At 41.4% G+C, this 21,836-nt stretch overlaps 1 protein-coding gene across 7 annotated transcripts; it reads right to left on the bottom strand.

Annotated features, from left to right (window-relative positions):
- Positions 1–298: 298 nt before the first annotated feature.
- LOC109638195 (transforming acidic coiled-coil-containing protein 1) lies at positions 299–21,670 on the bottom strand. Of its 7 annotated transcripts, none has more exons than XM_069523844.1 (14): positions 21,554–21,670; positions 12,604–12,695; positions 9,316–9,727; positions 7,906–7,941; positions 7,389–7,446; positions 7,230–7,287; positions 6,375–6,427; positions 5,376–5,510; positions 5,197–5,273; positions 4,795–4,838; positions 4,149–4,309; positions 3,488–3,594; positions 3,256–3,376; positions 299–2,460 (listed from the first exon to the last, which is right to left on the bottom strand). In XM_069523844.1, the coding sequence occupies exons 1-14, from the start codon at positions 21,556–21,558 to the stop codon at positions 2,392–2,394; spliced, it is 1,428 nt and encodes a 475-aa protein (XP_069379945.1). In that variant the 5' UTR covers positions 21,559–21,670; the 3' UTR covers positions 299–2,391. The 7 variants fall into 7 exon arrangements, with proteins under 7 accessions (XP_069379945.1, XP_069379944.1, XP_069379943.1 ...); XM_069523843.1 differs by lacking the exon at positions 21,554–21,670 and adding an exon at positions 20,140–20,403; XM_069523842.1 differs by lacking the exon at positions 21,554–21,670 and adding an exon at positions 14,183–14,421 and having other exon boundaries at positions 5,376–5,507.
- Positions 21,671–21,836: the final 166 nt, after the last annotated feature.

A 21,836-nucleotide genomic window follows, 5' to 3' on the forward strand; every position in this document is an offset into this window, starting at 1 on the left:
ACTATAAACACGAGACCTCACTGGGAACAGAGCTTGGACCTGGTTATAGGGTGTCCACCGTCCAGTTAGTATCAGAGGTTTATAGCTCAGCAAATCTCTGAGTGTAAGTGTATGTGTGTGTCGGGAAGTCTGACGTTAGTATTGTGCATCATTACTGGTACGGAGGCTTAAGCTGGGACCATGACACATGTGCTGACAAATATAACAAACACACACACACACACACACGCACACATACACACACACAAACACACACACAAACAAAATGTGAAAATTCAAACAGAAATCAGTCAAGAAATTACAGTGGAGCAAATTATATTTATTCAAGCAAATGTACAAACAATCACTGTAAGTCCTCAACACAAGTGTGACAATCCCATTTCTAATTTACAAACACAAACCGTGACTCAGGAAAGGGCTGTTAGATCCCAGGATACCCCTCCATACAGGAGGTCTGGACCAGCTCTCTGTTTAAAGTGTCCAAGCCTTTAGCTCTGGAGGGTTTTACACTAATAAAGTTTCTACAGACTACACCTAGAAGGTAGTCTACCCTGCTTCCTCTGGTATAGCACCCTACTGAGTAACCCTTTCATTCAGACACAGCAGAGCAGACGCCCATTTACAGCAGCTCTCCTTCCATAGACTTGAGCATGTTGATAGATTTTCAAGCCCAAAGGATCTGTTGGTTTTATTGGCTCAAGTAAAGTATTATGTTACACACTTCAACGTAAGCTAAGGGTCACAGCTTCACTTTGATTGCAGTGTAGATATTTATCTATGAACGATAGCAGTGGCAGAGCAACGAGCTCGATCAAATTAAACTCCATAAGTATTAAAAATCACTTGTTAAAAATAATAAATCTAAATCAAGAGAGCTGAGGCTGGAATGGTGTCAAAGGTTTAACCTTTCTTTCCTGTCACAGGGAGTCGGGGTGCCAGTGAGAAAACAATATTTCATAAAATAAAGACAAACAGCTGAGGCAATGTGACATTAGTATGGCACAAATATAAACTGTGGCAGGGTTTGTGTCATGAGTGGATTTACACGGTGTTTAGGACGCAGTGACTGACTCCAATGAACTGAGGATGGAGACCCCTAAAGTGACAAAAGCTTGTTTCACTTTGTTAACCAGAAACTGCTCGATTTATATCACAGATCTGCAAATAATACACTGTATTATATCGAGGTAAATATGCTGCTGAATCAAAGTAGTTTTACTAACATGTTAACAAAAAAAATGTAAATCCTGAGAAATGCAAAGGTGTAAAAAGCAACATGCATAGAAATCTATTTATTTGTTGAATAATCACAAATAAGCAACAGAAAAAAACCTTCTAACAAAGATTTTGAATTCTTTTTTGTTTTTCGTTTCTCCCGCGGTGAGAGGTAAAGTGAACACACTGTGAAAGAGTGACGTTAAAGGAAAGTGACAATGCAGCACTTGACTGAAATACAGTGTCATTATGTTGTACTTTTGTTCCAGTTGTTCAGGATTCTCTACATGACAGTTGATGATCAGTGGTGTTTATACAGTCACAGGGAAGTCTATGATTGTCAGGTAATTATACGTTTCTGTGAATTAAACATATATTCTGCTGCTCTTTAAATAATCTACAACATAAACTGTGTCATACTGTAAATCATGTGAAGCCGAAGCTGAGAATTATTTGCAGTTTTAGATTCACTGAAGTCTGGTCCAGATTCCCTCAGGTTTCAGTGTCACTCTTAAACAAGCCAAGGCCCATGAGGACTCCTGTACTTCCTCAAACAATCTGAAATCCTCCTCTTCAGCTCTTATGCAGCTTGACTTTAACTCTGACCTCATTCTGCCCGATACAGCGCCCCTGAGCCTCTCTCTATCAGAGTGAAATTCTTGTTTACCTCCTAGAAAAATACATTTTATGGATTGTAGTTTTTATACAACCCTTGTCAAAAGCCCATCAGAGCACACGCCCAAATGAGACTCCTAAACATCCTGCAGTAAGTCTGATGTCATCCTGCACGAGCGTTTGCGGAATTGAGCTGTTAAGCTGCTGGGAGTTTTAAGTTGACTCACAAGCAGGTTGTTGTTGGCTGGCACGATGGACGAAAGCATAAGGGGCCAAGATGAGCTCATACAGGGCAGTAAATGCAAACAAAAGAAAGTGACCACAAAGAACAAAACTCCCGGAGATAATGAACAATCTACAGCACCTCTGTTGATTCTGGTCACATGTAGTGCAATAGTAGTGTACAGGAAGTTTAAACTTTAACTTTAACTTTAAACATGTGTACATGAGCAGTCTCTGAGAGGAAGAGCTAGCACAGGGTAGAAGAGCTGCTTCCTGGCTGGGCGCATGCACAGGGCAGGACCAGAGGGACAGTAGAAGATGAGTCACAGGGAGAGGCTGTCAGTCAATTTTTCCCATTTTGGCGATCAGCTCATCGCAGATCTTTGTCAGTTCCTCGATCTCTTGATTCTGTGAAAGTACAATGAAGGCTGAATCAGTACATTTCACGCATCTCTATATACTGATATACTCCAACACAGCACATCTATATAGCATAAAAATATACTAAGGCAGACCTGGTATTAACATCTGTCCTGAGAAATCCAATTGAAAGTGTTAAATCATCTGTATCCTGAATTACAGTGATTGGATCTCACTTTCATTTGTGTTCACAAATACCAACATTCTTTCTTTTATTATTTTATTTTGTCAGTCTGAGTTTACAGACTGCAGACAACATTGATGATAAAGTTTGTGTGTGTTGCCATTTGTGTGTTGTGTGTGTCAGAGTGAGTGAGAGAGAAAGAGAACGAGCAGAGTCAGGAGGGGCTGAATGAATCAATGAGCTGCAGATTTACACTAAACAAAGATTTTATAAGTGTGAAAATATTAGATTCATTATGTTATGTCTTTGTTGATATTTTGTTCACATGCATGTATGGACAGTACTAAGTGTAAAAATATGTATGATTCATTGTGAAACTGTGGCGGGTCAGAGGACGTCAGCTGAGTAGATGTGCCCCAGGATGCATTTGCGTTCACATGGTGAAAAGACTGAGGCCACATGTGTCCCAGACCAACTCTGATTGTGGTCTGAGTGATCAGATCTGTGGATGCATTCACACATAGACTGTCCGCTTGTTATCAGATCACTCAGAACACGTGTCAATACCGGTTCTGAAAGGAGTCTTATCACATACGCACTGTTGCGAGTTAAAAGTTTCATTCAGTATTAGCACATAGAGAAGTCAGGATGTCTCTGACCTTCTGCTGCAGCGCTTGTTCCAGAGACTCATTCTTCATCTGCTCCTTCCTCAGGCCTGCGGTAAGCGCTACGTTCTCTGAGCTCGCCTTCGTACGCACCTGAGCGATCTCCTCATTGGCCCTGAGGGAACATGGAAGCAAAGAAAGCAACAGATGTGTTATATAACAGATTCTCAAACCTGTGGAAGTATTTAATTTGTTATAACAGATTTTCCTTTAAATCTCTACATACCTATCTAGTTTCTCTTCAGCATGGACTTTCAGTGTCTGGTATCTCTGCTCCTCCTGTTTGACTCTGGCAAGATAATCCTGAGCACACTTCTTCAGAACCTCTTCATTCTGTTTGAGGAAACAGTCATCAAATGTCAAACACAAAAAAATAAAACTCAGAGAGAGAGAAAATACATTCAATTTTGTATGTATATCTTTACAATTTTCTAATAGAGTATTAACAGAGACATGCTTCTTTAAAGCTTTTCTTATTTTTTAACATTGTGGGCTCCTCTCCTTCTAATCTTCTGCATTCCTGCAGTCCCACACATGTACTGCTGAAAGCTTCACCGCAGCTGTCTGTTTCCCCTCAAGCAGCTGTTCTACAGCAGCTGTGAGTCAACTGTTGGTCAAGATTTGGGCACAAACAGCTTTAATCGAGGGGTCTTTGTGTGGTGTTTGTTGGAGGAGAGAACAGTGCCTGAGGCCAGCATTTATCCAGTGACCTTCCATTTAAAGCCCTTACTTCAAGACGACCACTGCCCCTGATCACACTGTAGCTTCCAACCTTATTCTGACCTTAATCTTCTTCCAGCCCTGCTATTGGCTGATCACCTCAGCATTAGAAATAGACACTTTCCATATATACTTATATAGACTTGAACTTGTCCTCGACCCCTTACTTTCTTAAAGCCCTCCAAGGTGCTCTTCATATTTTCATAACGCCGGAACACGTCAGACAGAGAGCGCTCCACTGAGTTCAGGTCGGCCAGCGCTGCTTCCTTCTCCATCGTCACTGCATGCAAAGCCTTCTGGGAGCTGGCGCTGTTGCGCTGCTCGTCCTCTGTGACAGTAAAGAAGAGAATATTAGTGTGAAGTGCTAGATGACTTATTTCTTGTATTTAGTCTGGTAGTGTGATGACATGAAAAGGGTATTTTCCACAAGAGTTTGTGTCATCTCACAGTACAAGACGCCACTGAAACAGTGAAGCATGTGGTTGCATAGGGAAACATAATACTGACTATGCAGTTCAAATACTAATCAGCCAAGGAGGTTATGTTTTCACCTATGCAGGGATATGCTATGGGTCAGGGAAGAATCCATAAAAAATGTTTTTGCCTTCTTAAACAGTATGAAATAGGATTTTTTTTTTAAACTTTTCACTGATTTCTCAGAGAACAATTCATCATTCATAAAACATTTGGCATGTTTAGAGTTCAAATATTAGACACATGTGAAATTTGGTGCAGATCCAAATAAAAACCAGGTTCTAGTGAATTTAAATAAACTATTGGGACAGTATGTTATGTTTAAAGAGTTCTACTCACCGATCATCTGAGCAATTGTCTTCTCGTATTCTGCAACAATCTTCCTGTAATAAGATGAAACACATAATGTGTCTTAAAAACAAGATAACTACACCGGTACCTCCACTACACCCCAAAACCCTTATGATTAAATAAAAGAAATTGATAAATTAAAGATATTTTTGGATCAATGCTGCTAATTGATAGGTACGATTTTTTTAAATTTCCCTGAGGGAGTCTTCCCACGGGATCAATAAAGTTGGATCTAATCTATCTAGATAGATGAACTTTAATAATCCCAGTTGGGAAATTGTTTAATGTCTCAAGTGTCAAGACCTCATGTGAACATCAGATTTAACCCACGTCCATTCATTCTTTATAAGAATTGATTGAATAAAAACAGGCAGCAAGACGTTTTCTAACCTCATCTCATTGACTTCTTGTCTGCAGTCCTCATATTTTTTCTTCCAGTCGTTGGCTTCCACCTCTTTAGTGATGATCTGAAAGGAGATGCTGTCTGTGAGTGGAATTGTATGTACAAATAATACCAAGCTGAATATTTACACATATACACACTGGATGTGAGTGAGAAAAGTTTGTACCTCCTCTCTAATGAGAGTGAGAACAGCTTGCTTCTCTGTTTCACTGATGCAGATGGAATCAAGGACCTGACTTCCTGTTTTCTGCATCTCACATTCCCTGGAGTTGCTCTTCAGTTTGCACGTGTCGTCGTACTGCTGCAGATAGAAAGGAATCAGTCATGTCCTCCTCATATTAAGGAGGTATGTTAGGTATTTATGACAACATACCTTCTCATTTTCCAAATGAAATTAATACAAACTATAATATCAAAGTTATTTTTGGTTTGTTATTTTACTTTGAACATGTGACATCGCTCTCTGTCTCTGTACACCTGATCTTTATTTCTCACTTATCAGTTCTTTTTCATTCTATCAAACCTCTCTCCCTCTCAATTTTTATTTAATAACCATCTTGCCTTGACGTCTGTGTTCTCAAACATCCTTCCTCTTCTCCTCCCCCTTGTCTCATCCCTCTCTCATTTTGTCCTTCCCTGGATTAGGACCGTCATTTTCTAATCTAATAAATGATAATCTAAATCCATCAGTCACCTGAGTAGATGAACATAGTGGCAGTCACTAAGTAGCTCCTGCTGTCCTACGGCACACTGCAGTCATCGTATCAGACACCTGATCATGCTGCAGCTTATGTGTAATCTATTATATATTTGTACCGTTTATGTGATTTAACAGAACTTTACTTGCACATGTTTTCATTTTCTGTGTAAATATCAACCATTCAATCCATATATAATGAATAACAGTGATGAAACATAAAGACACGTCTGGACTTGTCATTGCTGTTTTCATCCCTGATGCTGATTCAGTAGTGACCTATATATAAGTGCTTTACCTCCACCTAGTGGTTTTAGGAGAGCCCTTCATCACATGACACAGTATAGATGACAACCATAGACTGTACAACATAACAAAGTCATGGTTGAATAGACTGTATACATGGTTTATGGTACAGTAGATTAATCAAAACGACTTAAATGGACACGTGTAGTGTTAAATCCTCACCACAGAGCAGCAGTCTGACTCCTCAGGTTTGGACGTCACTTGGCAGTCTTGGACTGGAAGAAAGCAACACACTCATGGTAAGAAGAATATGGAGTAACAGTATTCACTTCTGTCCGTTTGTTTGTTGGTTGACTTGTTTGTTTTTAAGCACCATCACACAAAAACCACTAAATGGATTTCCACAAAACTATGAGTGAGAGAAGAACAACACATTCACGACATTTTCACAGTTTTCCTAGAGAATGTTTCATGGATTTTGAACTGATATCTCTGAGTGTGTGAAATTTGGTGCAGCTTAATTGAATTCAAGAGGTGGAAGTATGTGCCCTACTGTGTCGCATTCTAGTTAATGCTGTGATCTGCAATGTAAAAAGAATTTGTCAACATGACAAGCAGCAGGAAGAACACGAGAGGTTAATGTTACAATAAAACCCCAAACAAATGTTTTCCTGAGTTGTAAAGCCCAAATTCACTCCTCCTCAAATGAAATGATCATTTATTCTCATTACTGATGACTGAATGTAAAATGTGTTGATATTATTGCGGCAGCGAGTTGTACTTCATGCAGTAAAAGGGCAATGCATGATATTTAAAGTTAATGATTAATGTCATGTGTGTTTGTTTGTAACAGTAAACCAAAGCTGACCTTCTCACTGTGCGATATTGATCGAGCTTGGCTGACTGTTTGCTTTGAGGGAAGCTGAAGCACGATGACTAAACTTTAACATCCAGTCATCTGATCTCTTTACATGACAGTTGCTCACTGAGCTAAGGTACAACTGAGCTATTGGAGTGCACTGTAGCTGGGTGCCCCTCAGGAATGTAGAAATTAGGAACGCAAGCATTGGTGCTTACCGCTCGCACTGCTCGCCAACTTCTCCTCGTCTGTGGCGTGGCCTCCATGATGGTCATCCTTTAACAACAGCAAACATTCAACCACACAGACAGTATATATTGTAAGAGCTAATGCTACCACATAAGTCAAATGTTGTTTAAAAAATAGAGCATTCTTACCTGTTCACTGAATTCTTTTTGCGTCTGCGGCTGGATCTGTTTCACTTTACAGGAGTTCCTGAGTACAAAGATCAATGAGAAAATGAGTATCAGCACAAAACAGATCATATCTCTGTATGTGGGAACATGTAGTGATGATGAGATAAAAAGCAGGAGAGACACAAAAGCCCAGACCTCATAGCTCTGCTCTGTGTGTGCTGAATTCAAATGCTCTCCTAAAAGTGCTGATTTACACCGAAGAAAAAGCAGATTAATGATGAAGGTGTTTGCCAAACTCAAATAGGAGCAAGAACAGTTGCACAGAGCATTAGAGGGAATTATATGGTTTCCACTAACACTGTTTTTCCTCCACTTTCTAAATCTATTGTTCATTTTTTCCCCCCACCTTTGATTGAAATGAGGTCAAGTGGAAGACACAGCAGGATGCAGAATGAGCCTGGTCTGGGACTGCTCTATTCAGAACAGCAATTTACAAAAGACACACACATGTCTGCACACACAGTTAGACAGTACTTACAACAGAACACAGAGGAAATGGACTTGCTCTGCTGTCCTGATGCCACACAGAGAGAAGGGAAACAGAATGATAGGTTTGGAAAGAAAAGGAAGGAAAGACAGAGGAGATGGTGGGACAGGGGTTAGGTCAAACACAAGGTGAGTGGGGGGGTTATTATAGTTTAGAGAACAGAAAGTCCAGACTTCTAGACAGATGAGAGTCTTTGGTTAAATTGGAAAGAAAAGCCTAATTGAACTAATGTACACTTATAATCTTCCAAAACCAATGTAAGTAATATAATACAAGTATAAATAGTAATAAATAAAGCAATCTCTTGACTTCCATCCTTCTAATATTTTCATATTCACGAGAGATTTATAGAGATACTGAAAATACTAGGAATAAAAATGGATTGCTCCTCTCTTGCATTATTATCTGGGAAAAGTCCAGCTGCTAAGAAACAAATAAACCTGGAAACAAACCCAACAACCAAACCTGAGCTTTATCTGAAGACTCCAACACGGACAATGTGTAAAATAATGGGAGCTAAATTACTATACAGAAAATTGTCCTATAATAAGTAATCTATTACAATTCAAAGATGCTGCTCTTGTACAGGTAGTGTGTTGTCAGAACACACATTTAGCCTGAATATTAATGAGAATAAGGATATGATAATAAATAATGTATCTAATCTAATCCATCCACATACAGTAAAATACAGGGATGCCACTAGAGTTTCACCAACTTCTATCAAATCTGTTAATCTCTGCGCACTAAATTTAACTCTCACAACAGCAATAGTTTTCAGTTTATTACTGTGTGTGTGTATATACATTCACACACATAAATAAAGTGATTACAGTGTTTTTCTCTAATTAATGGAGGCCACAAGAGGGCGTTGTTGCCATTTTAACTTCTCTTTTCACTATTCAAAGAACATTTCATCAACAAACATAAAGCAGTTGCTAAAAATACTTAATCAAGCTGTTAGAATTGAAAAATCTACCCACATCAGCAGCTATGCAAGAATAAAAGAAAATCCAAGACAAATCCTCACAGGAAACTGAGCTGAAGTGAACGCAAATCCTAAATTAATAATAAGAGCAATAAAACCATTATATTATAACTATAGAAGTACTGATTAGGACTGAATGGAGAGACATAATAGCTGAAAGACCTTTAGAGAACAGAGAAGGTCACAGGCCACAGTTTGTTAAAATGGGAACATTTTGATCCCTTCAGGTTCACTGTGTACAATAGCAGCCATTCACTATTGTTCCCTACAGCCATTAAAGAGAGCACTTTTTTCTGCTTGAAAATCGGTGAGTCATGTTAGTTCAGTAAATGTAGCTACAGACTGGAAAGAGGATGACTGATGACAGAAGAGGAATGGCCTCTGTGCATGTTCTACTATAATCTTCTACTCACGTGATTATGGCGTCGCTGTTGTCACAGGTCAGATTTGTGTTTAACAGCATAGAGTTTTTGTTGCCATTGAGCAAATCGGGATCCACACAAATGTCACGACTGGGGATCAAGTTTGAGTCTGGGCTGGAGTCGGATGTCACTGGAGCCTCGTCGTCCACCTCCGTAGGATCGGGTTTGTTCAGTGGGGAGTGGACAGACAACGAAGGGGGCCTGACAGCTGGAGGCTGGGGCAGAGGGGTGGATGGGGAGAGGCCCTCTCCTGGACTGGGTTTGCTGCTTATCGTCAAATTAAGGTTTTGATCCAAACAGAAGCTGCTGTTGTCAGGAGAAGAGATGGTGAGGTTGTTCAGAGAATCAACCTCCTCTATTTTAGAGTTCTTGTCCAGAAAGTGGTTTGTCACATCGGGACGACCTGTGAAAAGACACAAAAAATGATTATTTTAACAGATCTTGAGCCGTCTAAAGATCCAGAGCCGTAACAAATCAAAAACACTGTTTCCTTATGTTTTAAACCTGGAGTGGGAAACAGCGAAAACGTTTTGAGACATCTTAAAGACCTAATAGTGACAAAGGACTGCAGTAGATCTCTAAGATCTCTAACAGGTGCCTCACACGGTAGAGTGTGATTACAACAATCTTGAATCTGATCATATTCGAGTAGAGAAACGAGATCAGTGTCACATAATTCCCTTTAAAGGGCCTAGTCAACAGTTGGGTTACTTGGATAGAGGGAGTTACATTAGTCAAAACAGTTGTATTCATTTTGCTTAATTTGGACTTGAGTTTTACAGCAGGAGAATCGAACTACTTAGCATGTTGGTAATAAATGAATGTCTGTTCTGCAGTTAAATCTAGGATTTGGGATAGAAGGGGGAGAAGAGAAGTCTGACTGGGGCAGAAACTAAAGGCATCAAAGTTCATGCTGAAAAAAAGAATCATGCTGTCTTCTCTGCTTGAACCTGAACTGGTCTTTTTTTGACCATATATCTGCAACAGCTCATTTTTAGGACACTTAAAGGTGGGGGAAGCAAGTTCACTGTGAAATATGATTGCTTATTTATATACGCAGCGATTTAAATAAATCATTGGATTTGTGTTTTTGGTGTCTACCAACTCCTGAGGGAAATATCTGGCTCTTATGCTGCTGATGATTTTTTTCTTCATCTTTAGTTGTTAACTGAGCCTGTCTACCGTTGCAGGGCACATTGTGTACTGTGAGGCTTTTAGAGAAAACTGAGGCTGAAACGATGCTATGAGAGTGAGTAAGTAGAAGAACCATCCTAGGGATGACGCAGGGAAAATAAATCTTAATCACTCCTAGCATTTCTGTCCTTAGGGAGTAAAAAAAACGTCTCAATCCTGTGACAGCCTCTCCTTCTCCTGTAAGAAAATTTAAAATAGCTGCTGACTTCCTCTCACACTTCACATCCTGTGTCCTAACACATCCCTCTAACGACCACAGCAGCAGACCAGGCTCTGTTGAGTCACACGGCTGCAGAAACACAGTATGCTCTGTTACTGAAAAACACACCCACACACATGCACTGTAAAACTCACACAGCTACACGCAATAATAAACCCACAAAAACCTCTCCTGTATTTTTCTTTACATCTTCTTAACATGCTCAACATGAATGAAGCCACTGTGGAGGTGGGTGACAGATGACTGAAGACTGAATGTGTGACTTATTACATCATAAAGTCAGTTAATGGAAGTTTAGCTGGGCTTCTGCTCAAAATGTAAGGTACTTTTAAAAACACTGCATCCCCACCCTTCAGAGACATGGAACAGATGTAGAGGAACCACACCCAGAAATGGAGAGTACACACCACCACGTGGCCTAGCAACAAAAACAACTTTAGACTTTATTACAGTTTCACAGCTCAACTAAAAAAGAGGAGAGGGAGATGGAGGGGACGTGTGTGAGCGAGTCAGTAAGAAAGAAAAAGATACTACAGAATCCAGGTACTGGTTCAACAGTACATACTATTTAATTGTGGCTGGTGCTTGTTCCCATGTACAGACAGCACCCCCCCCCTGAGCTGTTTGAGTCTAATTATAGGGAACCAGGCTATCAGTTTCTCAACACAGTCGATCTTTTATTTATGAAACTATAACCCACACTTTGTACTGGCCATGTGACGGTTTAAGCATGAAAAGGAGACTGTTATTGTCTGCAGACTAGATTCAATACCAAACACATTCATCTCTCTGTCATCATCTGGCACAGCGTCCCATATGCTGTGGTGAAAACATGTCTGATTTCAAGAGGCTGAGACATCCACAGCGTGCGGACGAATATATTTTCTCATACAACCCGAGAACATTTTCAACTCAATTGAGGTGCATGAAGAAAGTAAGTTTGCAAACATTAGCGATGGCATTTGTTTCAGAGCATAGGATACTCTCCAGATTATCTATTGCCATGGTAACACGTGGTGCTCCTGTCTGTGTGGGTGAAAGCAGGACAGCTGAGAGGGGAGGGGGTGTGAGGAGGGGGATTTGGACACCAGTGGGCCTCTTTGGCAGCTTCAAACAGACCGGACTTAAATACGGCCTGTTTGATTTACAAGTCTTCCACTAACAGGGCAGAGCTAATTTTCATGATTAAGAAGCTTTCTAGCACACAGTATGCACAGCTGAAAGTAAGCTGATCATAGATCTGCAGCAGACATGTGGTTAACATCCAAAATTACACAAAGCAACACTGCACTGTCAAAACATAATTTCCAGAGAAAGCACATTTGATTTTTAAGTACCAGTCATTTACACACCCACATAAACACAGGGCCCAGGTTGAAAAATACCGGAATTCTCCTTTAAAGAATAGGCTGTATAGCCAATGGATAAATGGATGGATTATAACACTGGTGTTATAAAAACTGTCATTTATTTTGCATTACTACTAAAAGTTATTAAAGAAAAGTTATTTATGGGTTTCGATGTTTGCCCTCACTCCCAGTCCTGAAAATTGAGCTACAGTGACATTATACAGGAGTGTGATTATATCTGCACCACACCCATCAGTGATGTTGAAGTGGTCAGTGGTGAAACAGGCTCAAAACCAGAGCGGGCAGCGTAACACTGCTCTTCATTCTCATGTTAAGTTGCTCTTCAATGCTGAGACACAAGCAGCCATACAAGTACTTTTCCATTTAAACAATAATTTTCTGACATTCTACTGTATGTACGCCGTTTGGTATTGGTGCTTGAGACCACCCAGCCCTACCTGATCACTGTTCGGGTGTGACAGATCAGTAAAAAAGACTTGGGTCAGCCTGTCTCACCTGTGTGGTTGCAGTTGTCCAGTTGGTTCAGTAGCTTCACAACACCTGGAGACTCAGCCTCTGGAGTCTCGAAGGCTCCCTCCGAGTCTGAACTGTGAGGAGAAAGAGACAGGACGAAACAGATTTGTTTAATAACTGCAATTTAATGGATATTCAATGAAATATTACCAACAAAAAGTAAAGATACTGACTAAATAAAAATGTACTGAAATGGCTTAAAATTGCCAACGAAATTAGTTTGTGGAGTATGTTATTAAAACAAATCACACTGCCTGGTTGGAATGCTTCTCACACAACAGTCTACTGTCTTTGAGAACAGTGAGGCAGGAAAACGCTGTTGAGCCAAAATAACAACATATAAATGCTACAAGCAGCTACAATAAAAATTACAATGACAGCCCTAGTTGTGTGTTGCGGTGTCAAATTAACTGTAACAAATGAACACTGGGTTTCCTAGACACATCTTTTGTTTTCCTCAAGTGACAAGAAAACAACAGATTTAACAGCTCAAAGCAGCTTAAGATAAACAAGCTGCTTTTATTTTACAGGAAGGGAGAGGAAAGGAAGTGAAGCCCTGCAAGGCCACCTGCATCCTTTGACTTTCAATAAGGACACACTGTGGGACACAACATTCATTAAAGCACTCACACACACACACACAGCGTCTTTTGGTCTGCTGTGTCAGCTGCCTAGACACGCAGCCCAGATTTATTTCCAAACTGCGGAGAGACAAAAAGGCGGGGAGAGACAGAGAGAGTGAGAGTTTGTGTACGAGTGCCTGTTCCCAGCCACTTGAATGCACATCAAAACGTCCACACGCTAACGCAAAACAGCACAGGAGCGGACAAAGCTCCCAGTGCCAACAGACAACCGCACTCCATCTCCGTGATACCAGTTCACACAAACACATTCACACACTGTGGAGCTCTATACAACACCACCATCCAGGGCTAATCCTAATATACATATCCCCCCACCCTCCACACACACACACATCACAAATCACATCCCAGTGATGGCCCCACTGGCTGCGATCTTGGATGGTTACTTAGGAACTAGAAATGGACAGAAAAAAATCTAAAGCTTTGGAAACTGTGGCTTTTACCCCCTTCCCCCAATTTTCAGAAACTGATTCCAAACTGCCAAACAGCTTTAACGCACACAGAGGCGCACACTCACATACATTAGAAAACATGTAAAAAGATGTGGACAGTCAGATCCTTAGTGGAGTGACTGTATTTTGACGAGGAATCTTAGTGGAGGACAGCCGCCTGACGCGACCGCTGGGATCCACTGTAGGAAAGAATCTAAGATTATCCCACTGTATCAATCAGTGTGTGTGTGTGTGTGTGTGTGTGTGTGTGTGTGTGTGTGTGTGTGTGTGTATCCACCACCTGTCGGTATGACTCACGGAGATCTGTAATCATCACACCCCCCCCACACACACACACAATCAAAGTTCAAACTCTATTGAAAACTGTTTTATCTGATTTCTTCTCCACATTGACCTGTGAACCATTTATCTCTCCGACTTCACTCTCACACACATGTATCAACATATGTGGCCAAGCCCTCTTACTTGTCCTCTCCGGCATCCTTCACTCTGGGATGCCCATCTTCTCCGGCACCCCCAGTCACTGCTGACCACGTCCATTTGGCCCACTGGACGGGAGACAACCAGGACATCCCTGAACCACGTCGAGTCCAAAACCTTAAGCCACCTCTGGTGTTTACAAGCAAACTTCCTCTTCCTGTGGATATGTTGAGTCTAATCTATCAGGACACAATGGCAAGTCAGCACCACAATGTCTATTAACAGCAAAAATAAGGTGGCTGTCAAAAAATCAGCTGTCGTTCTGTCTTCTTGCGTCTCTCCCTGATGTCTTGCTTTCTATATGGCTGTCTCACTTCCTCCTCTTGCTCAGCCGCTCAGCTTTCCCATCCTGCTCCTCTGTGTTGTTGGCGCTCGTGAGAGTGAAACGTGTCTCACACTGCTGCTGCTGCTGTTTCTGTTGCCGCTCTGCTCTCCACAGCACTGACTCACACGGTGCAGATTACTGTAGCATCAGTAGTCACTCCTCTCTCTGCCCTCCTCCCTCTCCCCGCTCTCTGTCTGGGTGGACGATCAGCTGGTAAACAGACAGCAGCTCCCTGCTCCCATATGTTTGGTAACTAGCATGCTCGCTCTCTCTCCTCCCAGATTCTTTGAGGGTTTGTTGATTGTTAAAGAAGCCAAGAGGCAACGGTTTGTGTTTGAAGATGAAAAGGGGAGTCTGGTTTCTCCGAGACAGAAACTACCAGATGCTGGTGTCTCCAAATGGAGATGTAAAGAGATAAAAGAGATGAGTTTGAATCTGCAATATCCATTATTTCTGAAATTACCCTCAAATAAAGCTAATTTGAAAAGGATTTTAGCCTGCCTCATTGCTTAAAATTGAATTTGAATCTACTAAAGGGCTTGCTATCAGCATTCTGGCAGTGTCCCAGATAAATTACACCCTTTAGGACCATGTTTGCTTCCAAACTACTTTTGTACTTTACTGTTGCCGAAACAACTGGGTGGCCCACCGTGGGTCCGAGGCACAGTCTCAAAGTAATTTGAGTTGTTAATGGTTTGTTTACTTTGCAGCTCCCGACAAAGATAGTGGACACTGATTACAACAACAGAAAAAAAGAGTATTCCCTGGATGAATAAGAGGAGATAAGAGCAATTAAATTGCAGATATTTCCAGCAAAGACTAACAAAGTACCCGTTATATAAAATGTATAACTGTCACATGGAGAATATTTATTGAGCAAACCTACAGGGGATCTGCTGTTCACAGAAAATATCAAGGTCAGAGAGTCAACAAATCAATAAAGCAAACCTAGATTGAACAATAACAACACAAATACTCATCAGACTGACAGAATAGTCATTGGGATTAAAGCTCTCATCAGTGCTCACACTCACCCACATACACACACTCGTGGATGGCTTATGTAACTTCAGGCTTTCACATTTATACATCTCCCACCCACACACACAAATGCACACGGTATCTAGGCCAGATGAGATGTGTTCTTTTGAAGAAAAAAAAAAAAAGGAGCATGACTAATCTAATATCAGGGGGATGGCTGAGCCACTGTGAAAAAGGTGCATGGGGGAAAGAAAAAAGGAAGGATGCTTTTCTTTTTATTTTAACTACCTTTCCTCTCCTGCTGTTTACTGCTCGCACATGAGACACGTGGAGGGAAAAGAAAAGGCTTTTGAAGTGATCAGTCTGAGCTAGTCCACAGAGACACACAGCCAGATAGATGAGAAAACACGCACGTACACATGCACGCAAATAATGTCACACACTGGTGAGCAAGGAGAAAGGGACACTGTTCAATCTTTGATGGATGCAGAGACAAAAAAATGAGCAAATTAGAGGCACGACAGATGGAAAACAGCATCAATTAAAATGGAGGAGCGAAAGACAGGCAATCAGTGGGGAGGGGGCATAAAAGTGAGTTTTCTTACATATTTATTTGTGCATATTTAACATTCCTGACATTGTCCCCTTTGCCTCCTTATCTGTCAGTCAGGACGGGTAGAGGACAAACCTGTCCATCTTGCAGAGGACAAGATCTGCCAAAGCTAACAAAGTCCCTCATGCAGAGCACTCTGGGGTATATCACATCCTGTGTTTACATTGCAACACCTTTAAGCTGTAAACTCGTCTCTGGACACACAAAAACACACTGAGATCACATGAGGAGACAACATCCAGAGACCCTACGTGAGCTGAAGCTGCCATCTTAGAAAGATAAAAAGACACTACACCACATGCACTGAACCGCAGCCATTATGTGCATACTGTCAGTTAATCCACCAAGAATCCACAACCTTAATCATCAATTACATTTTGACTGATGGCAGCATGTGTGGTTATGAGCTAAGAATAAATCGGCAATGATTAACATGTCAGTGAGCCACAACAGAGGACATGTGATACTAGATGAGATAACTATGTGTGTGTGTGTGTGTGTGTGTGTGTGTGTGTGTGTGTGTGTGTGTGTGTATGTGTGTGTGTGTGTGTGTGTATACAGATACAGAGAGGGCATTAGAGAAGCCTCTCAACTATCACAGACTGTTCTCTATTCCCTACACAATGACAGAAACTTAAACAGCATGGGCCATTTAGCGCCACCATCAGGTCAACATTTCCCCCAGACCAACACTTGAAGTTAATGGCTGGATTTTCATGATATTTACTGTGAATATTATTGGTTCCTAGTCGATACATACTAATGTTTACAGTCAATGTGGTGTTTACTCCAGAGCCACCATCAGGAAAAATCTGCCTCTTGATAATGAGAAAAACATAATCGAAAGGGCAAATTCCTCTGACATTTACTGAGCAACATTTTATTTGCCATTTAATGGATTTTCCTAATCATCAATTTGGTTAAAAGGTCTAATTCTATACAAATTATCTTGACAATATGTTTTGCGAATGAAAATAAGTGGGTTTGATGGCAATTTTGTTCCAACTGGTGAACACGGGATTGAATGGCTGGATGTACAGGTTTATGCTAGACTCTCACCTGATGTTCATTGTTTTGCATATGTAAAATTCAAACAAAATTATGATATGATTTATGCATTTTAATTATGTGTGTGTTCTGTGTTTTACCTGACAAAATGTCCCTCATGGACACCAAAGTTAGTTTGAACCCTTTTGATTTTCAATTTCATCATGACCAATCATCGGGTGCCATGTTAAAAATAATTACATTTTTATTCCCAGTCCAGCTCAGAATAACAGAGTTGTCAGTATGATGTCTGTAAAACATTTGCGGAGTGTAATTACAGCATTCATTCTTTTAATTTCAGGCTAAGCTCTGGTCTTGTTTCAATTAGAGGTTACTTTCAAATGCTGCTATATACAAGGTCATGACCTCAAATGTCTCTCATTTGATCGACATTCACAAAGTACAGACATCAGAGGTTTAGGGTTAAAAAAACAAAGCAACATATAGGGGTGAGAAAATTACCTCCTTAGTGGAGGAAATAAAAGGAAGGTGTGAATAATTTCCTGATAAAGACTCTGCATTGACTTGATCAGTCTGCCGTGTATACATATGTGGAAGTGTGTACATGTTAAGTATATTCAGGTATAGAAATATTGACGTGACGTTAAGTTGCCAACGATGTGAGATATTAACTTGAGTTTAAATGTCAGGCTGTAAAATAAATTCCCTCCGGAGATGGATGAGCCGGCTGATCTGAAGAGAATAAAACTGCTGGGTCACATTTGATTGTCTTGTTCTATGATATAGCTCCATCTAGTGATCATTACTGGACTCTCACCAAAATTCCTCTCTAATTAAAAACAAAGATTCAGTGACACGATGCCAGGATGAAAAGAAAAAGACAACAAGAGGAGATGTGAAAAGAATAGATGTGAGAGAGCAACGGAGGTACACACCCGCTGCAAGTGATGCTGTGTTTACCACATGATCTCACCTTTGGGAGCTTAAACAGGGTCGACAAGGTCTCTGGTTTCACCATGGCAACCATTTGGGAGGAGGCCACAAGTGTATTCCACTATGAAATCATGCATATAGACACCACACCCCGACCCTCACACAGATAAGTAGGAGAGGATGTAGCAAAGAAGAGGATATTTATACGTCAGGGTTTCCCCTATTATAAGACAGGTCAGAACTATTGTTTTAAGAACACCCAGTCACAGAGTTAAACTGAATGGAGCCAAGGCATTCACCCTCCTACAGTACTGTAGATACACTGAAGTGACAGTGGTATGATGAAACAAAAAGAGAAAGAATGAGGCAGCAAGAGAGAAAGAGAGGAGGGGCTTCATGCACAGACACCAGCCGAGCTATTGTTCGTGAATACAACAGGACACAGGAGCACACAATTCCCACACTAAAGTGCATGAGCATTGTACAGATATACTCACACAGAGCAGGCAGACTCCACCCCCCTACTGCTCTACTCTATGATGTCTCAATTCATTTTCTTTTCCCTTTGAAGTCAGTTCCACATGATTTCATTTCCATTCTGCTCTACTTTGAACTATATATTACAAATACATCATCTTCTACAATACTGTGCAAGTGAATGTTTTCAGCCATTTACCCCCAAATTATTCAGCAGTGAGTTTCACATTCATGCTGATGAATGATTCAAATGAGTGTTCTCTTGTGTATTCAGTGTGTTCCTCTCTAAGGATGAGAAAAGTTTTTGAGAGAAACGAGCTCCAAATACAGGTCAGCCTCTTCCCAGATCAGAGACTGTTTGGATGTTCATGGGGAACAGGAAGTCCACTGTACATACAAGACAGCTCCAGTTAAGTCATAAAACGGATGATTAAGCCAACTATTATTAGACTGAAAGCCGAGATCCCACGGCAACGGTTGGCTTTGCAGTATTCCCATAAGGACGCCCCCCAACCCCCATCAGTCCTTATACAAACACAGACAACTACAGTATGCATGAATGACGCGAGAAATGATAATGACTCTCGCTTCCATCCTCAAAACATCTGCTTAAATACATATTTTTTGTATTTACAACCACGGCTCTCCATGGGTGAATACTGTGAAAATAAAAGGATGCCTGACCGAGCATGACTAAGCAAGTGCATTTATGTGTGTCGAGACAAAGTGGTCCAGTAGAAGGGGCTTACAGTGGCTTTTGAAAATAGAGATGAAAATGCATCACTGGCAGGACAAAGTGAAAGGACTCACTCTGTTATAAAAAAAAAAAGGAGGCAGTGCAGTTACGACTGATGCCTCAGCAACAATGTCTCCAAAACATTTTCCTACATTCTGACAAGGAGACGGCTCCAGATAGCTGCAGGTTATACATCAATCAACACTTTGCGGTTCTCAGACAAACCGCATGAACAGAACAGAAAAGAGATCTGCGGTAACAGAAATAAAGCGTGCAGCTTGTATGATTAAAATACCACTTTAGAATTAGGGTCACAGCTGCATAATTAATAGCTTGCAGCAGCGTTATCTCTCCTACACTTGTAACTACAAAAGCGGCTGCCAGAATATCAACACCAACGACAGGAGGGCTTGGACACAGCCTTGATTTCAGGAGCATGACCTGATCAGCTCATGCACATTGCATTAGCCTCCCTGCTAAAATTGCATTAGCGCTACCACTTCACTCTCTCTCTCTCTCGTATTCTGTGACTCTCTTTAGATTTGAATATCTAAATAATATCCAAACTAGCATAGCAGCGGTGGCTGTGTGCTGTGTCATCTGATGGGCTGATTTGAATTCAGCCCAACAGTGAAGGTCCTGGCTGTGATGCAAACATCAAGGAAGCATCACTGCTCTTCAACCCCTTGTTTTACTCCCTCTTCCGCCCTGTGGGACACTGAGTTCATACACACAACACAACACACTCTCAAGAATAATAGGATGAATCAACTGTATCCACTCAACTAATCTTGATCATGTCCAGTCTGTGACAGTTTCCCTTTCCAGTGACACTCGACACATAAACACAAAAACAAATGTCATCTTACATGCTGCTCTTTTTCCGAGGAGAGCTGACGGAGCTCTTCCTGCTCTGGCTGAGGGAGCCCCCCATGGCAACAGCCTGTGTTTGTTTCAGGTTTATCCCAGATGCTTCGTGTGTCCTTTTTCACACTTCCCAAGGTTCACCTCTGCCTCTCGTCCAAACAGCCTGGCTCAACATCAGAGTCCCGGAACACGCTGCTTCTTCTCATGACTGACGAGCTATTATTTAAGCATCCCACCTCTCCTCTCCTTGTCCTTCCTGCTCTCACTGTCTCTATTGATGTTGTGCAGCCTCAACACTCAGGAATACTACTGATCACACATGAATAGCTCTGCCGACAGTCCCGCCTCCTCGCTCTACTTCTCCTCATCTCCATCATCTCTCTCTCTCTCTCTCTTTGAAACACACACACACTTACCAGAGGCAGATTATCTCCACTTGTTAGGCAGTCCACAGTCTTTAGAGGGAGAATACCACAGAGATGGAGTAAATCACTAAGGAGTTGAAGGGGGTAGATGGAAAATGTGTGTGTCATGGGGGTATCTGGCTGGCTGTGATGAGAGCATTGTTCATGAGAGACAGAGACTCTTCTATTGTTTGACAGCTGAATACCAGATCTGAGATCAAGGGGGGGGGGTGGAGGGAGAGTTGGCGGCAATAAAGACAGGCACGCTCTTTGTGCCACATTCCCACTACCTGCTGTGACCCACAAGCCACCTCTGCAGCCTCCTCTTGCAGTTTTTAGCATGACAGTACACACACACACACACACACACACACACACACACACACACACACACACAGAGCCCTCAGTTTGTTTACATACATTCACTTGCTAAGCTCTTCAGTTGCATTTTGACCCTTTACCCTGAAACTGCACTTCAGGTCAGACAATAACATCAGTGTGACAAAGAGTGTCACGCTGTCTGAATGAGAATATTCAATACATAAGGAATATTTTCAAAAGACAAAGCCTGGAAATGTGATGCATCATTTGTCCACGGATCCTGTTGAGTGTCAGTGATGGGAGAGAGTCTTACCTCTGGACTGCAGCCTGAGAGCCGTGATCCTGTCAGTGTAATGAACAGTGGGGGAGGCTGACAGGGGACAGACCCGCCTTTGAAAACCACTCAGAGGCTTCAGAGTCTGAGTCCCATGAGGTTTCTGCGGAGCTGATAACTTCTCAAAGACTTCACCACAGAGGACCACGAGTACGACCCATGTGACCTTCCAACGACTGTAGCTCAGTAGACCGTTAAGTCTCTGTTCACCTGTTAGCTTCTAACTTCAGCTAGCATCGCAAGCTAACAACGAATACACGAACAGTGCAGCTGACCACTTTAACGTCATGGTTTATAAAATGAAACCCGTATAGAGTAAATCATTAAAGTATAAACTTCAATACAACTTCGGTTTACCTCATGGTTGTTAGTCCTCAAGTCAATTCAGCCGCTGCAAGTGATGCTGCGTTTACCACACGATTGCGCATGCGCCGCCCCGCTGATTTACCATGGCAACGAGGTTGAGGTAATGAGTGGAAAAGTTAAAGTTAAAAGCGAGGCCTCCTCTTTTTATTAATTCATTGTCATTATATGTTATTCCTTTATCGTCATGTGTTGTTTAATTCAACTCTGAACCCTCATATCTTATATATGTGACTGTTATTTGGGGATTTTCTGTAAAAAAGAAATATTGCATTGT

Source organism: Paralichthys olivaceus, chromosome 4 (assembly GCF_024713975.1).
Source record: "Paralichthys olivaceus isolate ysfri-2021 chromosome 4, ASM2471397v2, whole genome shotgun sequence".
In the NCBI taxonomy this organism is placed as follows: domain Eukaryota; kingdom Metazoa; phylum Chordata; class Actinopteri; order Pleuronectiformes; family Paralichthyidae; genus Paralichthys; species Paralichthys olivaceus.